This window comes from Ambystoma mexicanum, chromosome 3q (assembly GCF_040938575.1).
Source record: "Ambystoma mexicanum isolate Mex_15411 chromosome 3q, UKY_AmexF1_1, whole genome shotgun sequence".
Lineage (NCBI taxonomy): Eukaryota > Metazoa > Chordata > Amphibia > Caudata > Ambystomatidae > Ambystoma > Ambystoma mexicanum.
In genome coordinates this window covers 406,695,507-406,716,786 of record NC_090926.1, presented here as the reverse complement: position 1 = coordinate 406,716,786, position 21,280 = coordinate 406,695,507, and the positions used below count along the sequence as shown (strand labels likewise).

The window sequence follows — 21,280 nt, the reverse complement described above, 5'->3', positions numbered from 1 at the left end:
CTCAAACATGCTGTGTTGACAATCTGACATTTAATTTCCCTTCCTCCCAGGGGACCTTTGGTTTACTACCTAGATTGGATAACGTTTGTGCCTGCTATAATTAAGTTAATGAATTGCTTATGTTTCCTCACATGTGCTTTGGATCTATGCATGCATGCACAGGTTTCGAAATTGAGGGGAGCTGGGAGTTTAGCTCCAGCTTGTAGCCCAGAAGTGGCTGGTTAACTTGACACCAACAGCTTGCAGGAGCTACTTTTGGCTTCCCAAGCCAACTGATCCGATACCAAACATGCATACCTCTGTGCATTGGGATGTATAAATGATCATTAAAACACATCTATACAGCACAAAGTATGAGTCATACTGGACAAAATACTAAGTTGGCATCTCATGGGCAAGTTAAATTTGTGAGATGCTATGTACTAGCTCTTGGCTCCTGCTCACTGGTTATCAGTGGATACTAGCTCCTACTTATCCAATCTTAATCTCTAATTTGTTTTACTGTGTGCCCGCTTGCCCGTCACTGGGATTGATAAGCAAGTAACTCTACAAGGGTATCTATATACTAAAAATAGATTTACAGGTAAGTAACCAATCATCCGAAGGCCATGCCTTCCTATCTTAGTCATTGCTTTTTTTTTTTTTGATTAACGGTAATGCATTTAGGAAATCTATAGGAATAGGACCTTAGAATTTGCCAACATTTATATCCGGGAGAACTTTTTTTGTTAAAACTGAAAAGATAATGCAACATCACATTGACTGACTTGTCTTTTCTCTTCAGGGTGTTTGGAAACCCAGAAAGATTCAGAACCCAGATTACTTTGAAGATCTGACACCATTCAAGATGACGCCATTTAGTGCAGTGGGGCTTGAATTGTGGTCCATGACATCGGAAATCTTTTTTGACAACTTCATCATCTGCAACGACCGGTCAGTGGCTGATGACTGGGCTAATGATGGCTGGGGCCTGAAAAAAGCTGCTGATGGAGCCTCAGAGGTGAGTGCTTTTTATATGGCAGCAAGTGTTCATAAAACTATGCTGTCTGCTAGTCCACATCTGTTGGGATCTGGTGCCAGTAAGTCTCATTGTTTGGAAATTAGGGTAATTCTTGTCACTGTAAAGGTAAATTAATTATTTTAACTTTTTTTTTCTTCTGGATCCTGTCGGTAGAACCAGTGGTCTACAAGATGTTGATCCTGGCGTTCCTTTGTGTGTATAAAGAGCATATAAAGCCAGGCCTATTGGCTTTGTCAGTGAATAGGCTTTTGAGTGTCACCAGGGTCCCAGAATGCTGGGACAAAACTGTTTTGTTAGGGCCAAAAAATAACATTCTGTAGGTATGCCTTTGTTTTGTTAAACATGTGATAGTTTAACCTGCATTTAAGAGCTTTGTTGGGAGAGTTTTCCTAGAAGAGGTAAGACTTAAAATTACTTGGCATACAGGTCCCCAGTACGTACTCCTCAAAGGATCTTGGTAGAATGGCAGAGCCGCCATGCTTATTGTGGGGAAAGATTTCCTTAAGTGCAATTTTCCCTCCATTTATGGACCCCTCACCCCCAGCATCCAAAACTGTTTACTTTTGTTTGGCTTACTGGTAGGCAAAGTTTGTATTCAGTACCCCTTTGGGACCACTACACACAACTAGGACTACAGGTGTAAGCAAACCAACCTTTGGTATGTCTGTACTACAGTTCTGGTAGCTTTGCTGAGCAGCCAGGCTTCTCAAGAGGGGAATGTGAGTTGTACTGTTAAACAGAGGTCTACAATCACAAGTATTCAAATGGACTCTTACACTCAAGGTTTCATCAAATTTATTTCAGTCAGTTATAAAACATTCACTAGAAGGAGGCAATATATCTCACACACAAATATACTTCAGTACTTTACACTTCACGTTTCTGAGGCATTTGAACTAGTTTGGAGGAGCAAAATGGCATAGGTTAATAAAAAGATTAGTTATTATTAGACAGTGCAAATAGTTTGAGTTCACCAGAGGAGCCAGTTCAATGCAATAGGTTAGGTCAAAGTCAATGGGCTAAAGTCTTGTATAGGGTAAAGCAGTTCTGGTAGTTAAACAGAAGTTTTTGCCAAAGTTCCAGGAAGTAGTTTGTAAAAGGATTAATGTGTTGGGTCACAAGCTGACTAGGCCTGCAAGTTGCCAAAGTGTCAAGCACTTTCTCAGTGAGAGGTAAGTTCTCTCGGCCGGGTTTTCACAGTACCTTACAATGAAGAAAAAGATGCAGCTGAAGACTTTGTTCCTGGCAGATCACGCTGTTCCTGAGCCTCAGTCGTGGAGACAAGAGGGAGGACGTTGGTGTTACGCTCACCTGGTATCCACTGGGACGCCACCCAGCCCTGGTTGGATGATTTGCACTCTCAAACCCTGTCCCTTGGTAAGGCCTCTGGTTAAAGATGTGTCTGCAATAAAGGAGAGCTGGATTCAAAACCAGATTGTCTGTTTTCACACGTCCCTTGGCCTCAACTCCTTCCTCCCCCTTGGGCCCTCTCCTCACCTTAATATTGTAAAAGGTGGAGTCTCAGTCCTGCTCCTGGCAGGGGCGCGTAGTTGTGGGGGGTGAGCAGCGACCAAGTTACTTCACTGGTGCAAGCCCCCCTGTGGGAATCCATGCCTGCTGCGACTCCGTGGGTTTGCTGCTTTACACTCTTTATATGCAGTTCTTATGTTCCTCTTAGTTTGAATAATGTCTTGCTGCTTTCCTTTTAGGTATGGAAAGGTATTTTGGTGTTGTCATGCAGTTTAAAGATCAGCATGGGCCGGTAGGCGAAAGCGCGGTGTGCACAATGCTGTCCGGTGAGTTATGCGCGGCGCTGTTTTGCCTTTTATATTGCTAACCTGTGGCTTTTCTCACCTTGCAGGTTGCAATGTTCCTCGACGAGCGTCGTAATGTTCCAGCAATGATACTGACCAGGAGATGACTGACCAGGTAAGAATTGTGTGGCTTTCTTCATTCGGGAGGAAACGTGAGTAAAAGCTTACTAATGCTGTAGTTCTTTCTCCTCTTTCCAGGTTATGGTATTCCAGGGTGCATGTGATGCCGGATGATGGAGTTCGTACCTTCAGGTGAGTGGAACTGAAGTCGGCGATGGATTGAAGACAGGATACTGTTCCAGGTAAGTTTCGTAGTGTTCTTTCTCTCTCTGCAGGTCCTTGGTTTCAGGTAAGCTAGCATCAAAGAACTGGACACGGTGAGCGTTACGCTGACCACAGCAGAATAACACAAAGCATGTTCTGCTGTTTGGGTGCGGTTTAAATAGTCTCAGGTAAAGTAGTCCAGGTAAAATAGTCCCAAGCCTGCCACACCCAAAAGAATAGACCGCATAGCTCAGTTCCTTGTAACTGAGCTATGTGTGCGCCTCCATGTTGGCTGAACCACCCCTCTCCCCCCCAAAGTTAAATAGTCCCAAGTAAATAGTCCCATTCTAATGTTGGTCTTCATGATGGTTATGAGCCTGGTGCCAAAGAGTCTTGGATGAGGTTTTAAGGCCTTTGACCTGGCCCTAACTGGAAGTCTGGCAAATCTTCAATTCCGGTAGATGTAGTCCAGCACACAAACTGGTGTCCCTCTCCCTGGTTATTAGGTTTCCTGCAGCACCCTTAAGGAAAATGCAACCAGCTCCGAGAATGGTATCCAGGTGGCTTACGGTTAAAGTTGTTTGGTCCCACCAACTCAAAGGGAGAAGTCGTAAGTGCAGGGCTTCTCTGTCGAGATGATCTTGGTAATTCATCTCGCCAAGAAAAGTGGCACAGCGAGTAGAGCGCCCGCTTTGACACCCGTGCAGAGCCTGCTGACGCAGGTTCAAATTCTGGCAGGGCCAAACTCAGCCTTTCATCCTTCCGAGGTCGATAAATGAGCACCCACACTGTGGGTAATAAGCAGCGCTCAGATACCTGTGGGGTTCGTAGCGCTATATAAATGCCAAATTATTATTATTAATTCGGACCTGCAGCAGGGCTTCTCCAGGTAAACCAACGGTCCAGGAGTTGCAGCAGCCGTCCTCTTCAAGCTCGTCTTCGGTTCTTTCGTTCCAATGGTCAACTCTGCCTTCCAAGCCAAGAGACTCTCCTTTTATTCAGTTCTCTCCCATTCATTCCAGCCTCGCTGCCATTCACCCAGCAGGGTGGCTGTCCTTGCCGGACAGTCAGCCAGCCAATCGCGCCAGAGTGCATTTGGGTCTCCTAGGAGACTAAGCATAGGGAGTTTCGGGCACCTCCCTCCCTCCCTTCCTGCCCACCCCACACACTCGGGCGCCAGAGGTGGACTTCAGTCCTGAAGCCCGCCAAAGGTGAAGGAACAAAGGGACCAAACCTGGTTTGGCACACAGACACAAACTCTAGAAGGACCTTTCCAAAAAGAAATTGCAAAAAAAGACCGGGACCTGTTTAAACAAAGGAGGCTCAGACGCCATCTTGAAAAACATGGCTCCCACGATTTAATGCTACCGGTGTTCAGGCGGAAAAAATCATGGTAGTTTGTTGTAAAACCACTGCCAGCAGCCATTGAGAGGAAAGGGTAGCTTTTGATTGCTACATGAGCATCTAGACACAGGGATACTAAGTATCCCCTCAGCACTCTATTGTAAGATGGGCTGTGCTGGGGCTAGGAATTTAATGAGACTAATGAAGTCAATTTCACTTTACTTAGTTTGGGGAACAGTAGTTCATCCCAGAGAAGTTATTTAAACCCTGTGTCACTGCACTGAGGGTGCTGTGTGACCCAAATGAAAAGATGATGCCTATGGAGTGGGTTAGACTCCATATCCAAAAGAGCTGTGAGTGCTCTAAGGTGGGAGGAACTGGCACATTTAGGAGAATTCTCCCTAACACTTACCTAACCTGACTTTTTCCAGTGGAGCACAGCCTTCAGCTGCACTCCTGGGTTTTTGCTAATTTGTTATGGGGAAACTGACACATCCTTCAGACTGTCAGTACTGGGAAACTATTTCCCTTAGTCTTTGACTATGTTGCAATTTCTTGGTAACTCGTTTTGTTTGTGCCAAGTACCTTACAGCACTGCGCATAGGGGTCCTCTTGTTTTATGGCCCTAGCCACCCTCTAAGGATTTTTTCGATTGTACAAGTGTCTCTAGGGCGAACTGGTGGCAGGAGTTCACTTTTAAAGTATTTTTACTTCTTTTTGATGGACCATATCGCGTTTAACACATTTGGCCCAAGACTGTGGCCAGTGTCGAAAATGGCAGTGCCAGAGTCATTTGGCCATTTTGTCCCTATACCTTCCCCCAGGTCGAGAGACCAGCGTATTCCTTATTTGGGCATGCAGCCTCCCGCAAAAACCATATCTTTCTTGGGCTCCTGCATGTCACTTGTGCTAGAGCCCAGGAAGAGGGTTGGGACTGTCTGGTCCCAATCCACACCTGGTGCCTGTATGTCTGGTAGGCCTGAATGACTGGAACCACTGTGGGCCTGGCGTGAATGCAAGAGAACAGATCTTCCATTGGCTATCCCAGATTTGAGCGTGAAGCGGATCTTGGTTAAGCGAAGGGGCTCTGCGTCCATTCTAGGTCGATAAACTGAGAAGGAGCCAAGTATGCTGAAACAAGAGCAGACCAGTGGAACTGCCAGGCGCGTGCTGAAACATTTGGCACCCTGATCCTACTGTTGTCCCGTCGGACCCCTGCTTGTGCATCAAACCAAGAAGGCCTGCAAGGGCGCTTCGTCCCTTTGGAGTAGTGTGTTGGGAAGAATTCTAATTTCTTTGCGAATTACCTTCAACCTTGGGGACCCCAGCTCTTTTGCTGGACTTTAATTTTAACCCTGGAGTCAGTGAGCCCCTTTCCTCACTCTCGTAGCTTTACCTGATTTGGATTGTGATCTGCTTTGTTTTAGTCTAACAAACTCCATAGGCATCTACTTTTTGTATGGTGACAAACTGCACCTTCAGTGCAGTGTCACAGCGAAATCCTTTAGATGTCTACACAAGAAAAGGTATTTAAACCTTATTAAACTACTGTTCCCAAGAAAAGTAAAGTGAAATTGACTTTACTTACCTATTTTCTTTGTAGGCCCAGCACACGCCATCTTGTGTGGCATGTTGGGGGGGCGGGGTTGCTTACTAGCCCCTTATCCTACCTACTCGTGTAACATTTTTGTTACCCTCAAGACTTTAGATGGCTGGTGGCAGTGGTTTAATTTTCCTACCATTGTGCTTTTCTACAGCAGGCTGAATCCTCCGCTGCAGCATAGCACCCATGGGTGACCATTTTGTCAAAATGGCCCTGGTCTTTTTTCTACATTTTCCAGTTGCTGTGAGTGACAGCAAGGCTGTGCATGAATGGGAGAAACCTGCTTAAAAGGTGAGGGTTTTGGGGACTGAGTCGACCACTGGGAAGGACAACCCGACAAAACCGTGAATGAAGCTTGCTGCATCCTCCTAGACCTTTGAATTGCCCTGTGAACCCCTGCTGCTGTGCTCAAACTCATTTTCCTAATCTACAAGAGAAGCTCTGGAAGGGACAACTTTTTCCCTTGGGTTAGTGGGACCAACTAACCCTGAGACTAACTCCACTGGACCATCTTGCCTGACTGGCTGTACTACTTTGCTGCTGTAGGAACCGAGTGCCAGGGGTTGAGAAATCTGTAGGCGAATGCAACGTCTGATCCGTCCAGAAGCTCCAGGAATCTCCCCAGGACCCTCCAGAAGCGGAACTACCAGAGCTAGAGTCCACTTACCAGAGTGCCGGACTATGGTGGTGCGGTTTACCGAGTGCTGAAACCAGGAAGTGCCGCTGACCTGAAAAGAGCCTGTAGCTGCCGCTGACCAAATTGTTGCTGCAGGAGTCCTACGGACATCCTCCCTCTTGTCCCCACGACTAAGTCCCAGGAACTGCATCGCTGCAACCAGGTGAAAGCCTGCTGGACCACTCTTCTAACCAGTGGTACTGTTCTGACTTTGTGTACTTGCCTCAGTGTCTTTAACTTTTCAGGTTGAGGCTTGCAGTAGCTACTTTGCTAGAGTTGATTGCAGCTCTACCCTTCACAAGTATAACAGCTTTTGACCATACAGTGATTTTTCTTCAACCAACTCTAACTTGGTGCAAGACTTTGCTATCGAAGTTCCTCCGCTCCATAGAACATGCTCCCATTGACTTTGCCTGTCCTGGCTCCCTGCAGACTCGTCCATTTGACTTCGATACTTCCTATCCCTCATAGGTGAAAACTTGATTTTTAACTATTGCTGGGAAAGATTTTTTATCTAGACTTCATTCACGATTTAAAATACTCAAATGCTCTGAGAACCTGTTTAACCTTTTTCCTTCCCTTAACCTTACCTTTCTACCACTCTCCGAATCTACAAAGTGTACTAGTGGTGATATATAAATGCCATTATTGTCCTAGTTAGTGAAGTCCCCTCCAGGTGTAGGAAGTCTGTAAGAAGCATCTCTAAAGAGTATCTACTAGGTCTGTGTTGATTCTGGAAAAGTGTTTTAAAGTATATTCGATTGTTACATACATTGCCCTTTTCAAAGAATGCTTATTTAAAAACTGTTATATCAAAAACCTTGAGTGCAAGTGTTACTTGGCTACTTGTATTTGTGAATTTCATTGCTACAGCTATACAGCTCACATTTACCCCTCAATGAGCCTGGCTGCTCAGTCACACTACCAATTTGTGTAGTACAAGCCTATACCAAAAGGTGGGTTACCTAATACCAGGAGGACAAAGGTTGTGTAGTCTCCCACAGGTTTACTACATCAATTCCTGCCAACCATAGTTGGACTATCTACTCTCTGCACCTCCTGCTTACCCACGCAAAGAGCCTCTTCGGAAGTGTTCCTGGGCCATCCAGTGAAATGACAAGCTCGAACCCGGCATATCGTATAGAAGTGCTGCTGTCCCGTGACTTTGGGAATCTATTACTTGTGGTCCTGGACCCTCACCCGCCAAAACTCATTGTCCTAATTCCTCTTCGTCGTGATTTGAGTGCACCACGCCACAAGCTTTTGCGGTCCCTCTGTTGCCCTGCTGTGGTGATGGTCGCTGTATGTGCCTGCAAATCTGTCCCCACCCGCCCCCCCCCCTCCTCTCTCTCCCCCCACCCCACCACCTCTGTGCCTTCAGACATGTTGCACAAGGGTCATTCTTTCTGCAAAAGCTGAGAAGGCTACTGTCCTGCTGTTAGGGAGAATTTGAATTTCTGTGCCAATTCGCTTTAACTTTAGAGACCCCCAGCTCTTTTGCTGGACTCGGGGCTTTTTCATTTTTACTCCTCAGTGAGTGGGACCTTTTACTCACTCGCGTCTTTTCCTGACTATGGTTTTCTATTTTCCTTACTGTTTTATGGCGTCTGGTAAATGCCGTAAACATCTGCTTTTGCATTGTGGCACACACCTTTTGTGCAGTGCCACTGAGAAGGCCCTTGAATTTCTCTTAATGTTTAACTACATTTTCTTGGGTGAACTACTGTTCTCCAGCAAAGGATCTGGCATGGATTCACAGGCTCATGAATATTCCCCATCAGGCTGGGAATCCTCATTAAAAGAAAGTTTCACTTTCAAACTGTCTTACGAAGGGATTGCGTCCTCCGACGTATTCCTAATCTTTGATAATTCGTCTCCAGCTTGCTGGCCTCGGAATTTTTTTCTGTAGAGGGCGCTGCGCGTCGACATCTGCCGAGTCGATGTCCCTCGACGGCCACCGTATCGGCGCTGACGTCACCATGCCCATAAATAGCCACGCGTGGCGTCCGTTGCTCAGTTCCGTTTTTCTGCGCTTCGTGGGGCCTCGGAACATTGTTGTTCAGTCAGATAAACCTTCTATACCTACTCGAATATACCAACTCGTACTCGATGGCAACGTCATCGGAACCGACAACGGCGCGACCCGGCTTCAAAAAATGTCGAGATTGCAGTAAAAAAGTCTAACGGATCCACACAGGATCTGCTTGTGGTGCTTGGGAGCCAAGCACCATTGTTCGGAGTGTGAGGACTGCATGTCCATGACAGCGAAAGCCTTGAAGGAGCGCAAGGGGAAGCTCGAGAGAGGTAAGTCAGTCAAAACCTCCTCAAAGGTTTCTTCGGCTGAGTCGAGGCATTCGTCTCCTCGCCGTCAAACATTCCCATTCTATATCTCGAAGTAGCTCCCACCATTCGTCGAGATCAAGACACTCAAAGAAGAAACGTTGAAGATCCCCTTCCTCGTCTTCTGTTTCCCCAGAAAGGGCCTCCTGCCCCACAAAACACAGCTCTCAGGCTGAGTGGGAGGAATTCAGGAAGAAAATGTTAAGCGTCTTCGGGAAAGCGGCCTCCACCCCCTCGAAGACAGCTGAGGGTGATACCCCGGGTGAAAAACCCAAAAAATCAAAAAGGCGCGAGTCGCAGCACCCGGCGAAACATTCCACCCGAGAGCGCCAGGGGCCATTGGGTAAGAAGGCACCGTCTTCGCCGTTGTCGAAGGGTTCTTCGATGCCTCGTCGATCGACTTGACGCCATCGTCGACGCGGACATCAACGCCGATGAAAGAGAAGACCACGGCTACTCCACAGCCAACAGTGATTCCAAGAGCCTCCGGCACGACGCCGAGACTGTTGTCGACATCCTTGAGTAGGATCCCGATCCTCTCGAGTTCTTCGAGGCCTCTTCCAGTTTTCTCGACGCTGTTCTCGGCGCCTTCGAAGCCTGTCACATCGGCGTCGACGACATCAACGTTTTCACGCCCAATAATGACGAGTTTGGCTCCTTCTGCCTTAGAAATGGGTTTTACACCATTTCAGAGGTCCGAGTACCCTGGATTATCTTCAATTTATGAAGAACGGGAAGATTCTGACCAGGAAACCTTTGGGTTGCAGAGGAGCACACTACCTGTTTCAGAGGATTTCACCTCAGAGGAAAGGTTGAAAGACCTACAGGAGTCATTACATGAGGCAAGTGGGCTGGACACTTCCCCAGAAGTGGAATTTGTTAAGCCAGAACATGCCGAAACACCCTATAGAAAGAACCCTGATGGCAAGGATTATTGAATTTATGGGTTGGTCTGCGCCTTCACCTGTTTTTCAACAGGATGACCTAACAGAAATATTAGACAAAGGCCCGCAGGAGGACCCGGTGGTCCCCTTCCATGCAGCCTTACAAAGGAAAATTGCATCTAATTGGGAAACTCCTGAAGTTATCCCTGCTGTCAATAAAAGATTGTCAGCCAAGTATAGGGTAGCTGCAGCTGACCCTGAATACTTATCAAAGCACCCGACTCCAGAAAGCCTGGTGGTCCAAGCGGCAACTTCATCAAGCAGCAGGACCGCTTACCCTACTGTCGCACAGGCTAGAGATGACAAGAGGTACGATTCTATGGCAAAGAAAGTCTTCTCTGCTTGTAGTATGGCGTTGAAGTCCATCAACGCCACCTGTATGCTCGCCAGGTTCAGTCGCACACTGTCGGAGTGTGCTTCATCAACGGCTGACTGCATACCCGAAGGAGAGGAAAGGGAAGCCTTCCTTAACATTATTAAAGATGGCAAAGATGCCATGTGCGAGTCACTTCAAACTGGCATCGAGTCCGCTGACAATATCAGCAGGGCCATGGCGGCAAGTACAACAATCGGCAGGCATGCGTGGTTGCGACTGGCTTTGCTCCAGATGTACAGGCCAGACTTTTGAATATGCCCTTTGACGGCTCTTCATTATTCGGAAAAAAGGCTGATGACAGTCTGGAAAAGTTGCAGACATCTAAAGCAGCGGCAAAATCGTTAGGAGCTGCTATCCGCCAAACTCCTTTTCGCCCCTCAGGAACCTCTGAAAGAGGAAAGTCCTTTTGCTATTCCGCATTCGGGAAAGGCAGAGGACAGCTGGCTCAAAGAGGCCAAGGAGATCCACCCGAAGTGGACGGGTCAAAAGTACTAAAGCCGCAGCAGTTGCCTCTTTACCCTCAGCATCAGCCGCCCCCAAACCACTCGGGTCTTTCCACAGTTAACTCACCATCTGACGGAATGGCAGGCTATAACGTCAGATGCTTGGGCATTGGAGACAGTTGCCCAGAGTTACTGCCTACCCTTTCTACACAGCCCTCAGTCATCCACCGGGGCACAGGTCTCTAAAAGGTCCAGATCCGCTCCTCTTTCAGGAAATTATAGACCTGCTAGAGAAAGTTGCCATAGAACCGGTACCTGTAGCGGACAGGAACAAGGGCTGGTACTCCCCCCTACTTTCTCATACCAAAGGACGGAGGACTGAGACCCATCCTGGACTTACGAGAATTGAACAAGTTCCTCAGGAAGGACAAGTTCAAGATGGTAACTCTCTCAGATCCTTCAGGCCCTCCAGCTCCAGGACTGGCTGGTATCTCTCGACCTTCAGGATTTTTATTTCCATGTGCCAATCCATCTCAAACACAGGAAATACCTGAGGTTCGCAATTGGCGACTCTCATTATCAATTTCGAGTTCTGCCATTTGGGATGACCTCCGCCTGAGGGTCTTCATCAAGCTAATGTCGGTAGTGGCTGCAAGTCTAAGGAGGGAAGGGATCTACCTCTACCTGGACGATTGGCTGATCAGGGCTGTATCTTCGTAACAAGCTCAGGTCCAGCTAGACTGTCTGCCACTTCCTTCACAAACTGGGCTTCTCCTTCAAGAAGTCACAGATGATACCATCACAGACACTCCAGTTCATTGGAGCGGTCCTGGACACTTCCTTGGGAAAAGCCTCGCCACCAGAGGTGAGGGCTCAAGATATTCTGCAGATGGTCAACAAGTTTCAAAATGCCCGTCTCCCAGCCTTCGACTTTTTGAGGTTGCTAGGCCTCATGGCATCCTGCATCTTCCTTGTGCCAGAGGCTCGCCTGAGAATGAGATCTCTTCAGTGGGCACTGAGAACTCAGTGGTCGCAATTCTCAGGGAGAATGACAGATCTCCTCCGGATTCCGGACAAGGTAGCCCGCGACCGTCAATGGTGGGCCTATCCAGAGAACATCTTGAAAGGAGAGCTGTTTTGGCAACCATGGCTGGAGATAACAGTAGTCAGACGCCTCACTCACGGGGTGGGGAGCCCATGCCAATGACTTGACCATCAGCGGTCGTTGATCTCAAACGGAGTCCAGACTACACATGAACCTATTGGAGCCGAGCGCGATCAGACTAGCGCTGAAAGGTTTCCTGCCATCAGTACAGGGGAGAAATGTCCTGATAATGACGGACAACACGGTGGCCATGCACTACCTCAACAAAAGAGGAGGCGTAGGGTCACTGCCACTGTGCAGAGAGGCAATGCAGCTCTGGTTTTGGGTAATCCAAGAAGGAATCTCTCTATCGGCAGTCCACCTAGCCGGAGAGAAGAACTTGACAGCGGACGCTCTGAGCAGGCAGAGCACAGTCTCCCACGAGTGGGAGCTAGCTCAGGAAGTCCTTCAAGAGATCTTCGCCCTTTGAGGAACCCCTTAGGTGGATCTGTTCGCCACAAGCACCAACAGGAAGTGCGATCTGTTCTGTTCAAGGGAATTTCCCCCGAGAGGAGCTCTAGGAGATGCGTTCGTAGTGGACTGGGAGTTTCCACTCCTTTACCCGTTTCCACCTGTTATTCCTCAAATGATCAGGAGGTTGAGAAGATTCCAGAAAACCATGATCCTAATTGCCCCGGACTGGGCCAGGAGAACGTGGTACCCGGACCTTCTAGATATGTCCATCTGTCCTCCAATCCGTCTTCCACTCAAAGAGAATCTTCTCTCACAGAAGGGAGGTCAGGGTCTCATCCAGACATTAGAACCCTCAACCTTCGCGCTTAGCTTCTGAAAGGGTGAGGTACAAGGATTGGGGCCTCCCTGATGACGTCATGGAGGTGTTGCTTTCGGCCAGAAGGCCAGCAACAAAGTTTTTATACCGCTGCCGTTGGAACAAATTTTGCAGCTGGTGTAGAGAAGGGAATATCGACCCTTTTTCATGTGGTACACCAACGCTGTTATCGTTTCTACTCTACTTGGCTAACTCAGGCCTTGAAGTTGGCACTGTAAAAGGCGATCTCGCAGCGCTTTCAATCTTCAAGCGCACTGCGGAGGGACCATCATATTTCAAACTACCTCTAGTGATACAATTTCTCAAGGGTTTAACTAATGTTTATCCTCCAAAACCATTCCAAGTTCCCTTATGAGACTTAAATTTAGTCTTAAACTTCCTAATGGGCACTCTATTCGAACCACTTCACTCTTGCTCACTGAGATTTCTCACGCTTTAAACTGTCCTATTGGTAGCACGAACATCTGCTAAGAGGGTGAGCGAGCTACAAGCTCTCTCCTGTAAACCCCCACATACAATTTTCCACAAGGACAAAATTGTCCTACAGGTGAAGCCTAATTTCCTCCCAAAGGTGGTTTCTGAATTTCATATTACTCAGAAAATGACCTTACCTTCGTTCTACCCTCCTCCCCATCCAGGGGAAAGGGGAAGAAAGGCTATATAGGCTGGACCCAAGGCGAGCTCTAAGCTTTTACAGCAGAATGGCTAGGATCAGGCAAGCAGACCAACTGTTTGTAGAATACTCGGGTCACAAGTTGGGATTACCCATAACAAAACAAACCATTTCCAGGTGGATTATTTTGGCCATTCTGGGATGTTATAAACTGGCAGGGAAAGAGCCACCCCAAAATCTTAGGGCTCATTCAACCAGGGGTATCGCAGCCTCTTCGGCCCTCCAAAGAGGGGTACGGGTCAAACATATGTGCGGCTGCCACATGTTCATCTGCACATGCAGTCACAAAATTTTACAACCTGGATTCCTCCACTAGTCGAGACCAGATTTGGCAAAGCCGTATAACATTCGGTTCATCTCTAAAGGGATACATGACATTCTTACTCCCACCTCCAATTACATGCCACTGCTATGGGAGTCTATCAAAGATGAGGAATATGTCGGAGGACACAATCCCTTCGAAGAACAAGTTACTTCTTACCTTGTAACGTTCTTTCGATGGGATGTTCCTCCGACGTATTCCTTATCGCCCCTCCCATCCATCCCCGCAGTAATACTTCCCTTCTGGTTGCAGCTTACCCTCCTTCAAGGTCAATAACCAATTCAGCATGACTTTTCTTATGCTACAAAACGGAACTGAGCAACGGACGCCGCGCGTGGCTATTTATGGGCATGGTGACGTCGGCGCCGATACGGTGGCCGTCGAGGGACATCGACTCGGCGGACGTCGACGCGCAGCGCCCTCTACAGAAAAAAATTCCGAGGCCAGCAAGCTGGAGACGAATTATCAAAGATAAGGAATACGTCGGAGGAACATCCCAGCGAAAGAACGTTAAAAGGTAATAATTAACTTCTTCTCCTGTAAACCAATCACTGAGCTCTGGGTCATACTTCTCGCAGCTAATGACTGCCCTCTCCCTATGCCCCTCCTCTGGAAGCCATCCAAAGATTTTTACAGCAAGGTCAAGTGTTGGGAGTCCTCGTGTTTTGCTCTTCGAGCTTTCTGCGTTTCTCTGTGCATTTTCAGTAGGAAAACTGTTTTAGTTCAATCGAGCACGTGTGCTCCATCGTTAATCCATCCTATTAACGGGGACCAGTTTTTCGGCTTTCTTTGTCCTTCAAGGGCTTTAATCGTCAAGCGTTTCGAGTGGATTGTGTCCTCCGTTTTCCTCATCTTAGATGTATTCCATCCAGCTTTAGCTGCTTCAGCAAAACATTTCGGCAGAGGGTGCCGTGCGTCGATGTCGAGTCGCTGGTCCCACGAAGGCCTCCGTCGGGGTGTCAAGTGGTCTGAAGCAATGCAGCACTTTTAAAATAGCGTTCGCAATATTGCATTATGGCAGTTCTGAAGCAATATTATCAGTATTAGGTTTGTTATGCTTTATCATGCTTTGAAACATGTATGCGACAGTAATATGAGAAATATGAGAAAAGTGCTGTCAAGAAAGCGTATATGTATGTTCAGCTTCGCACAGCTTGGCTTTTGCTATTAAGCAGTTCCAAATATGGAAATCCGATTCCGGACACAAAATGTCGGATTCATGATAACTAATATGGGCAGGTATTCCGGCGTTTAGACTGGCTACTTAAAATGGCGTCTTAAGCATCCGGATAGCCATATATGGGTAGAACCATATATGGACAACCGACATTTCCTATACTTGTCTGTACAAAGGTTACTGACGGGCACTGCCGTACAAAGGTAACTCTAGTGTGTCTTGAATTAACACGAGGAATGAGAAGGGGTTATTCGAGAGCATTTCAGTGAAGCTGGTTGGATAGCGGCCAGGACACGAAGTGTTGGCTTGAACCCAGCCAGGACAAATTGGCTGCCGTCCCAGCAAATGAGTCATCTAGCGATCTCTGCGGAGACTATAAATAAACCGCAAGCGCGGAGACATTAGGAGACGCAGAGCTGGAGGTGACAGGCAGCGAGCAGGTGCTTCCCCGCAGCGCAATGAACCGGGACAGAGTTCAAGCCAAAGCATAGCGCATAGCGCCTAGATGTGAGTAGTTATGTTGGAGATATTTTACCTTATGCAACGATGCTATGCACTGTGATTGATGGAAAAGAAATAAGATAATACCAAACGAGGCTTGTTGGATTATGTGCTAGCATATCATTTAGAAAAGAAATAATGCAACAAGAGATATGCTGGTTCTATACGCAACTATAATCCTAATATTAACCATTTTTGCTTATTTCTGTAACATCGCTATTTTTATGATACTTAGTTTTATATATAGGAAAATAAATACTTTATAAAACTCAAACTCCTGAGTGGATCTATGCGTGAGAGAGGTAATAATGTATTTTGAACCTAAGTGCTCACATTTAATAAATTCATGTCTAGCTAACTTATGCGGGCTCTGGGATGAACAGCGGGCGCAGTTCCAAACAGAGATTTCCAATGAGCAGGCTATCCTAAAACTGTGATATAGTTCTCAGCTCTCCCCAGGGGTAACCAGGGGAGGGTGGGGCTCTATAAACACGACCCTAGGAGTGTGAAAACGTGACAGGGGGTGACGTCATCGGGTGGATAAGTAGCACGCACGGCGCCTGTTGGCCTCAGTTCGGGTTTTTCGCAGTATACGTTGCTTCGGCGCGCCTCGAGTTCTGAGAGAAATAGTAAATCTAACAATATAACGAATATGTCCTCGTCTTCGATGCCGACTACGACCCCGATATCTGGTTCCAAGAAGTGCAAATCGTGCGGTTCAAAAATATCTTTCACAGACCTGCACCGAGAGTGTTTGTGGTGCCTCAGGGAAGGCCACGACATGGAGGCCTGTATGAAGTGTCATGCGATGACTGGGAAGGCCTTGCGGGAGAGGAGGGGAAAACAGGTAGGTCGTAAATCCGACCGTAAAGCCTCTAGCGTCGAGTCGAGGTCCCATGAGAAGTCTCCTTGACGCGAAAGGCATTGGTCCAGGTCCCGAAGCGATTCCTATTGCTCGTCTTCAACAAAAAAATAGAAGAAACGACGCCACAGGTCCTCCACCTCGTCCTCGGACGAATCCCCACAAAGGATGAAATGCCCCACTAAACATTCGTCATCCGAAGAATGGGAAGCATTCAGGGTCAAAATGATGGAGGTGTTTGAGAAAGCGAAGCCTCGGTCCGCACCTTCTTCGGAAGCAGGCCGGCAGCGTCATCGCTCCGACACTCGCGCGCCCTCGAGCCTGGGTGATCGAAAGAGGAAGGATGGAGAACCTTCTAGGACGCCGAATGAGAAAAGCCGCTCTAGTAGTCAACCGCTCGAGGTCACAGACGCCGTCCAAGACCGAACGGACCTCAAAGGGCAAGTCTTCGAAGAGCGCCTCGACATCCTCAAAGCCGGTGCCGTCGACGACCGGTATTAAGTTGACGCCATCGACACCTTTGTCGTCATCGACCCCGAAGCCCTTGGCGCCAAAGGCTCCAATTTGGCAAAGTCAGCCAGAAAAAGGGAAAGAGAAGGCTACAAGACCTGTAATGCCTTCAGGACCCATTAATACTCCTCCTCCACCTCTCCCAGAAAAGGTTTTCAAACCTTCCTAGGAAGGAATTCTTCAAGTCCCTGACCTCAATCTTTGAGGAACAGGAGAAATCTGATGAGGAGAATGTACCCGTTGGGCTGGAATATGGCAACCCAAATGTCCCAGAATATCTGATTTCAGAAGAAAGCAGGATGAGGGATCTGCTTGAATCACTACACCATGCAAGTGGCATTGCATTGAAACATCTCCTGAAAATGACTTTGGTAGGCCAGAAGCAGGAGAGCATGCCAGTCCATCATACCGTCAGCTAACGACAAAGGTGGTAGGTTACTTAGGATGGACCAGACCACCAACCCAATTTATCCAAGATGATTTGACAGACCTATTGGATCATGCTCCTACTGAAGACCCAATACTACCCTTTCACGTAGCTTTGCAAAATAGGGTGGCCAAAAAATTGGGAGACTCCGGATTCTATTCATCTAGTGAATAAATCCCTCACTTCAAAAACTGCCCTACCAGTAGCGACTCCGGCTATCTGTCTAAACATCCCACTCCCAAGAGTTTTGTTATACAGACAGCCACAGCTTCTAAAACTGGCTTACCCTTCTATCCCTCCGGACAGGGAAGATAAGCGTGTGGGTGGCTGGGCACAGAAGGTATTTTCAGCTGGGAGTATGGCGTTAATATCAGCCAACTCCACACATGCCTTGGCAAAGTTTTCGTACACTCTGTGGGCGTGCATTGCAATGGCAGCGGAGCACATACCAGAAGGGCAGGGAAGGGTTACTAGCCATCGTTATAGATGGGAGGGGGGAGGGGGCGGGGGTGGAGGAGGCCATGCAGGAATCCCTTGAATCTGGATTGGACACTGTAGATGGTGTGAGCAGGTCCATGGGCACTAGCACGGTAATGCTCAGATATGCGTGGTTACGAAGACTGGTTTCGCACCAGACGTACAGAACCGCCTTCTGAACATGCCCTTTGACGGGTCTCACCTTTTTGGCAGCAATGCGGACGAGGGCCTTGAGAGGTTGCAGACCTCAAAAGCAGCTGCCAAATCTTTGGGGGCTGCTATTAGGCAACCTCAGCCTTTTCTTGCGCTAGGTCATTCTTGGATGGGACGATCCTATCGTTACTACTCATATGGAAAGGCGAGAGGAATGGCCAGTCAAAGGGGCCAGAGAAAGGCCACTCCCGGTGGACGAGCAAAACGTACAAAGCCAGCTCCAGCTTCTTTGCCATCAGCGGCTGCAGCAACCGCCACAAAACCACTTTGAGGACTTGCATCACAAGATACCTGTAGGAGGCAGGCTGTCGCAGCATCTGCAAGAATGGAGAGCCATTACTTCAGATGTTTGGGCTCTAGAAATAATAGCCCATGGTTACTGCCTTCTTTTTTTAACACATCCTCAAAGCAATCCACCAGGGAGACACCCTTTGAAGTTTTCAGACCCGCTCCTGCAGCAGGAAGTTATAACCGCTGGAGAAAGGTGTTATAGAGCCAGTACTTGCAGTGGAGAGTAACAAGGGATGGTACTCCCCGTATTTTTTGGTCGCCAAAAAGGACGGAGGAACAAGTTCCTCAGGTAGGACAAGGGTCTTCACCAAACTGATGGTAGTAGTGGCAGCGCACCTCCGGAGAGGGGGGGATTCATATCTACCCCTACCTGGACGATTGGTTGATCAGAGCACGTTCTGCCAAACAGGCACTGCATCACCTGAAAGTCACCTGCCACTTCCTCCACAGACTGGGCTTCTCCCTCAATTTCAAGAAGTCCCAAATGACACCTTCTCAAAAGCATAGGAGCGGTATTAGACACATCCTTGGGAAAGAGCTTGCCTCCCAGGTCGAGGGCACAAGACATTCTTCAGATGGTTTCCAAATTCCAAAATGCCCAAAATCTCCAGGCCTACAACTTCTTAAGGTTACTCGGCCTCATGGCATCCTGCAACTTCCTGGAGCAGGAGGCACGCCTGAGGATGAGATCCCTTAAATGGGATCTAAAGACTCCATGGTCCCAGTTCTCAGGTCAAATAATGGATCTTCTCCAGATGCTGAGCAAGGTTCGACAAGATCTTCTGTGGTGGACTTGTACAGAGAATATCCTGAAAGGATAACTTTTTTGGCAACCATGGACGGAGATCACAGTAATGACGGACGCCTCACTCATGGGGTGGGGAGCTCATGCCAACGATCTGACAATCTGCAGTCGTTGGTCTCCATCGGAGTCCAAACTACACATCAACCTTTTAGAGCTGAGCAATAAGACTAGCGCTGAAAGCTTTCCTGCCATCTGTCAGGGGGGGGGGGGGGGGGGAGAAATGTCCTGATAATGACAGACAATACGGTGGCCATGCATTATCTAAACAAAAGAGGTGGTGTAGGGGTCACTACCTTTGTACAGAGAGGCAATGCAGCTCTGGTATTGGGCGATTCAGGAACGGCAGTCCATCTAGCCGGGGACAATATGACGTCAGATGCTCTGAGCAGGCAGTGCAGTGTCCCACGAATGGGAACTGGCTCAGGAAGTCATTAAAGAGATCTTGGCCCTTTGGGGAACCCCTCAGGTAGACCTATTTAGTGACCGGAATCAACCGGAAGTACGAAAGGTATTGCTCAAGGGAATTCCCCCCGAGAGGAGCCCTGGGGGACGCATTCGTGGTGGAGTGGAATTTCCCACTATTGTACGTGTTCCCTCCGATTCCCGTCATTCCTCAGGTCATCCGGACACCAAGATAGTTTGGGAACCGCATGGTCCTAATTGCCCCGGATTGGGCCAGGAGAACGTGGTACCCGGACCTTCTAGACATGTCCATCTGTCCCCCAGTACGTCTTCCTCAGAGAGGACCTTCTCTCACAAATGGGTCAGGTGCTCCATCCAGAGGTCAACACGCTCAACCTTCACGCTTGGTATCTGAAAGGCTTGGATACAAGGGTTGGGACCTTCCAGATGACGTCATGGAGGTGTTGCGTTCGGCAAGAAGGCCAGCAACGGTCTCTATACCGTTGCCGTTGGAAAAGGTTTTGCAAGTGGTGCAGAGAAAAGAATGTCTATCCTTTTCTATATTCTATTCCGGAAGTATTGTCCTTCCTCCTGTCACTAGCACATAGAGGTCTAAATGTTGGAACCATTAAAGGTTATCTTGCGGTGCTTTCCATCTTCAAGCGCTCGTCGGAAGAATGCTCCTATTTCAAAATTCCTTTGATAGTGCAATTCTTAAAAGAACACACCGTTTCCTCCTTACCCATTCCAAGTGCCAATTTGGGATCTCAATCTGGTCCTAAAATTCTTAATGTGTGCTCCTTTTGAGCCTTTGCACACTTGTCCATTAAGATTACTGACATGGAAAACTGCTTTCCTAGTTGCTTTAACATCTGCAAGAATAGTGAGCGAATTGCAGGCACTGTCTTCTGGGCCACCCTATACTGTGTTCCATAAGGACAGTTGTGGTGAGGGTTAACCCTCATTTTCACCTAAAGTGTCTGATTTTCATTTAAGTCAGAAAATTATTTTACACGCATTCTATCCTCCACCTCATCCTATAGTAAAGAGGAGGAAAGATTACACAGATTGGATCCAAGAAGAGCTTTAAGATTTTACATCTCCAAGCTTTCCGAGCTTAGAGTGGACAATCAACTGTTTATCGGCTGCACCGTAAGGAAATTGGGTCAATTGGTGACAAAGCAAACAATATCACGGTGGATTGTGCTTTGCATTTCAGAATGCTACAGATTAGCACAAAAAGACCCACAAGAAGGTCTAAGGGCTCATTCCACCAGAGGCATCGACTCTTCTGCAGCCCTACAAAGAGGTGTTCCTGTAAGGTCCATTTGTGAAGCAGAAACTTGGTCTTCACTGCATACCTTTTCAAAATTCTATAGTCTGGATGCTTTCCAGTCTAAGGAGCTGAATTTTGGTAAAGCAGTACTATATTCAGCCTTTTAAGGGTATCAAAAAATCTAACCCCTCCTCCAGAGAAATTGTCCATACTGCTTTGGGAGTCTATCTAAGATGAGGAATACGTTGGAGGGCACAATCCACTCTTAAGAACAAGTTAGTTACCAACTGGTAACTTTCTTTTGATTGGATCTTCCTCCAACGTATTCCTCATCGCCTTCCCAACCTATCCCTCTGTAGATTTTTCCGTGTTATTGCCACGTCAACTCTCGCAAGGCGAATACCTGTCTGCCGGCACGATCTACACATTGCAAAATCAATAGTGAGGGGGGAAAAACAGAACTGAGGCCAACGGGTGCTGCACGTGCTACTTATAGACCCGCGACGTCACCATCGACTCGAAGACATCGACGCACAGCGCCCTCTTGCCGAATTTTTTTTCCGAACCTGTTGTATGGAATACATC

General features: G+C 47.7%; 1 protein-coding gene across 3 annotated transcripts in view; it reads left to right on the top strand.

Moving 5' to 3' along the window:
- CANX (calnexin) overlaps nucleotides 1–21,280 on the top strand; it is a 745,024-nt gene that overhangs the window by 599,940 nt on the left and 123,804 nt on the right. For all 3 annotated transcript variants that reach the window (XM_069654105.1, XM_069654104.1, XM_069654106.1), the window contains exon 11: nucleotides 785–1,000. In XM_069654105.1, the coding sequence (XP_069510206.1) occupies nucleotides 785–1,000 (216 nt within the window). The remainder of the gene's footprint in view (nucleotides 1–784; nucleotides 1,001–21,280) is intronic.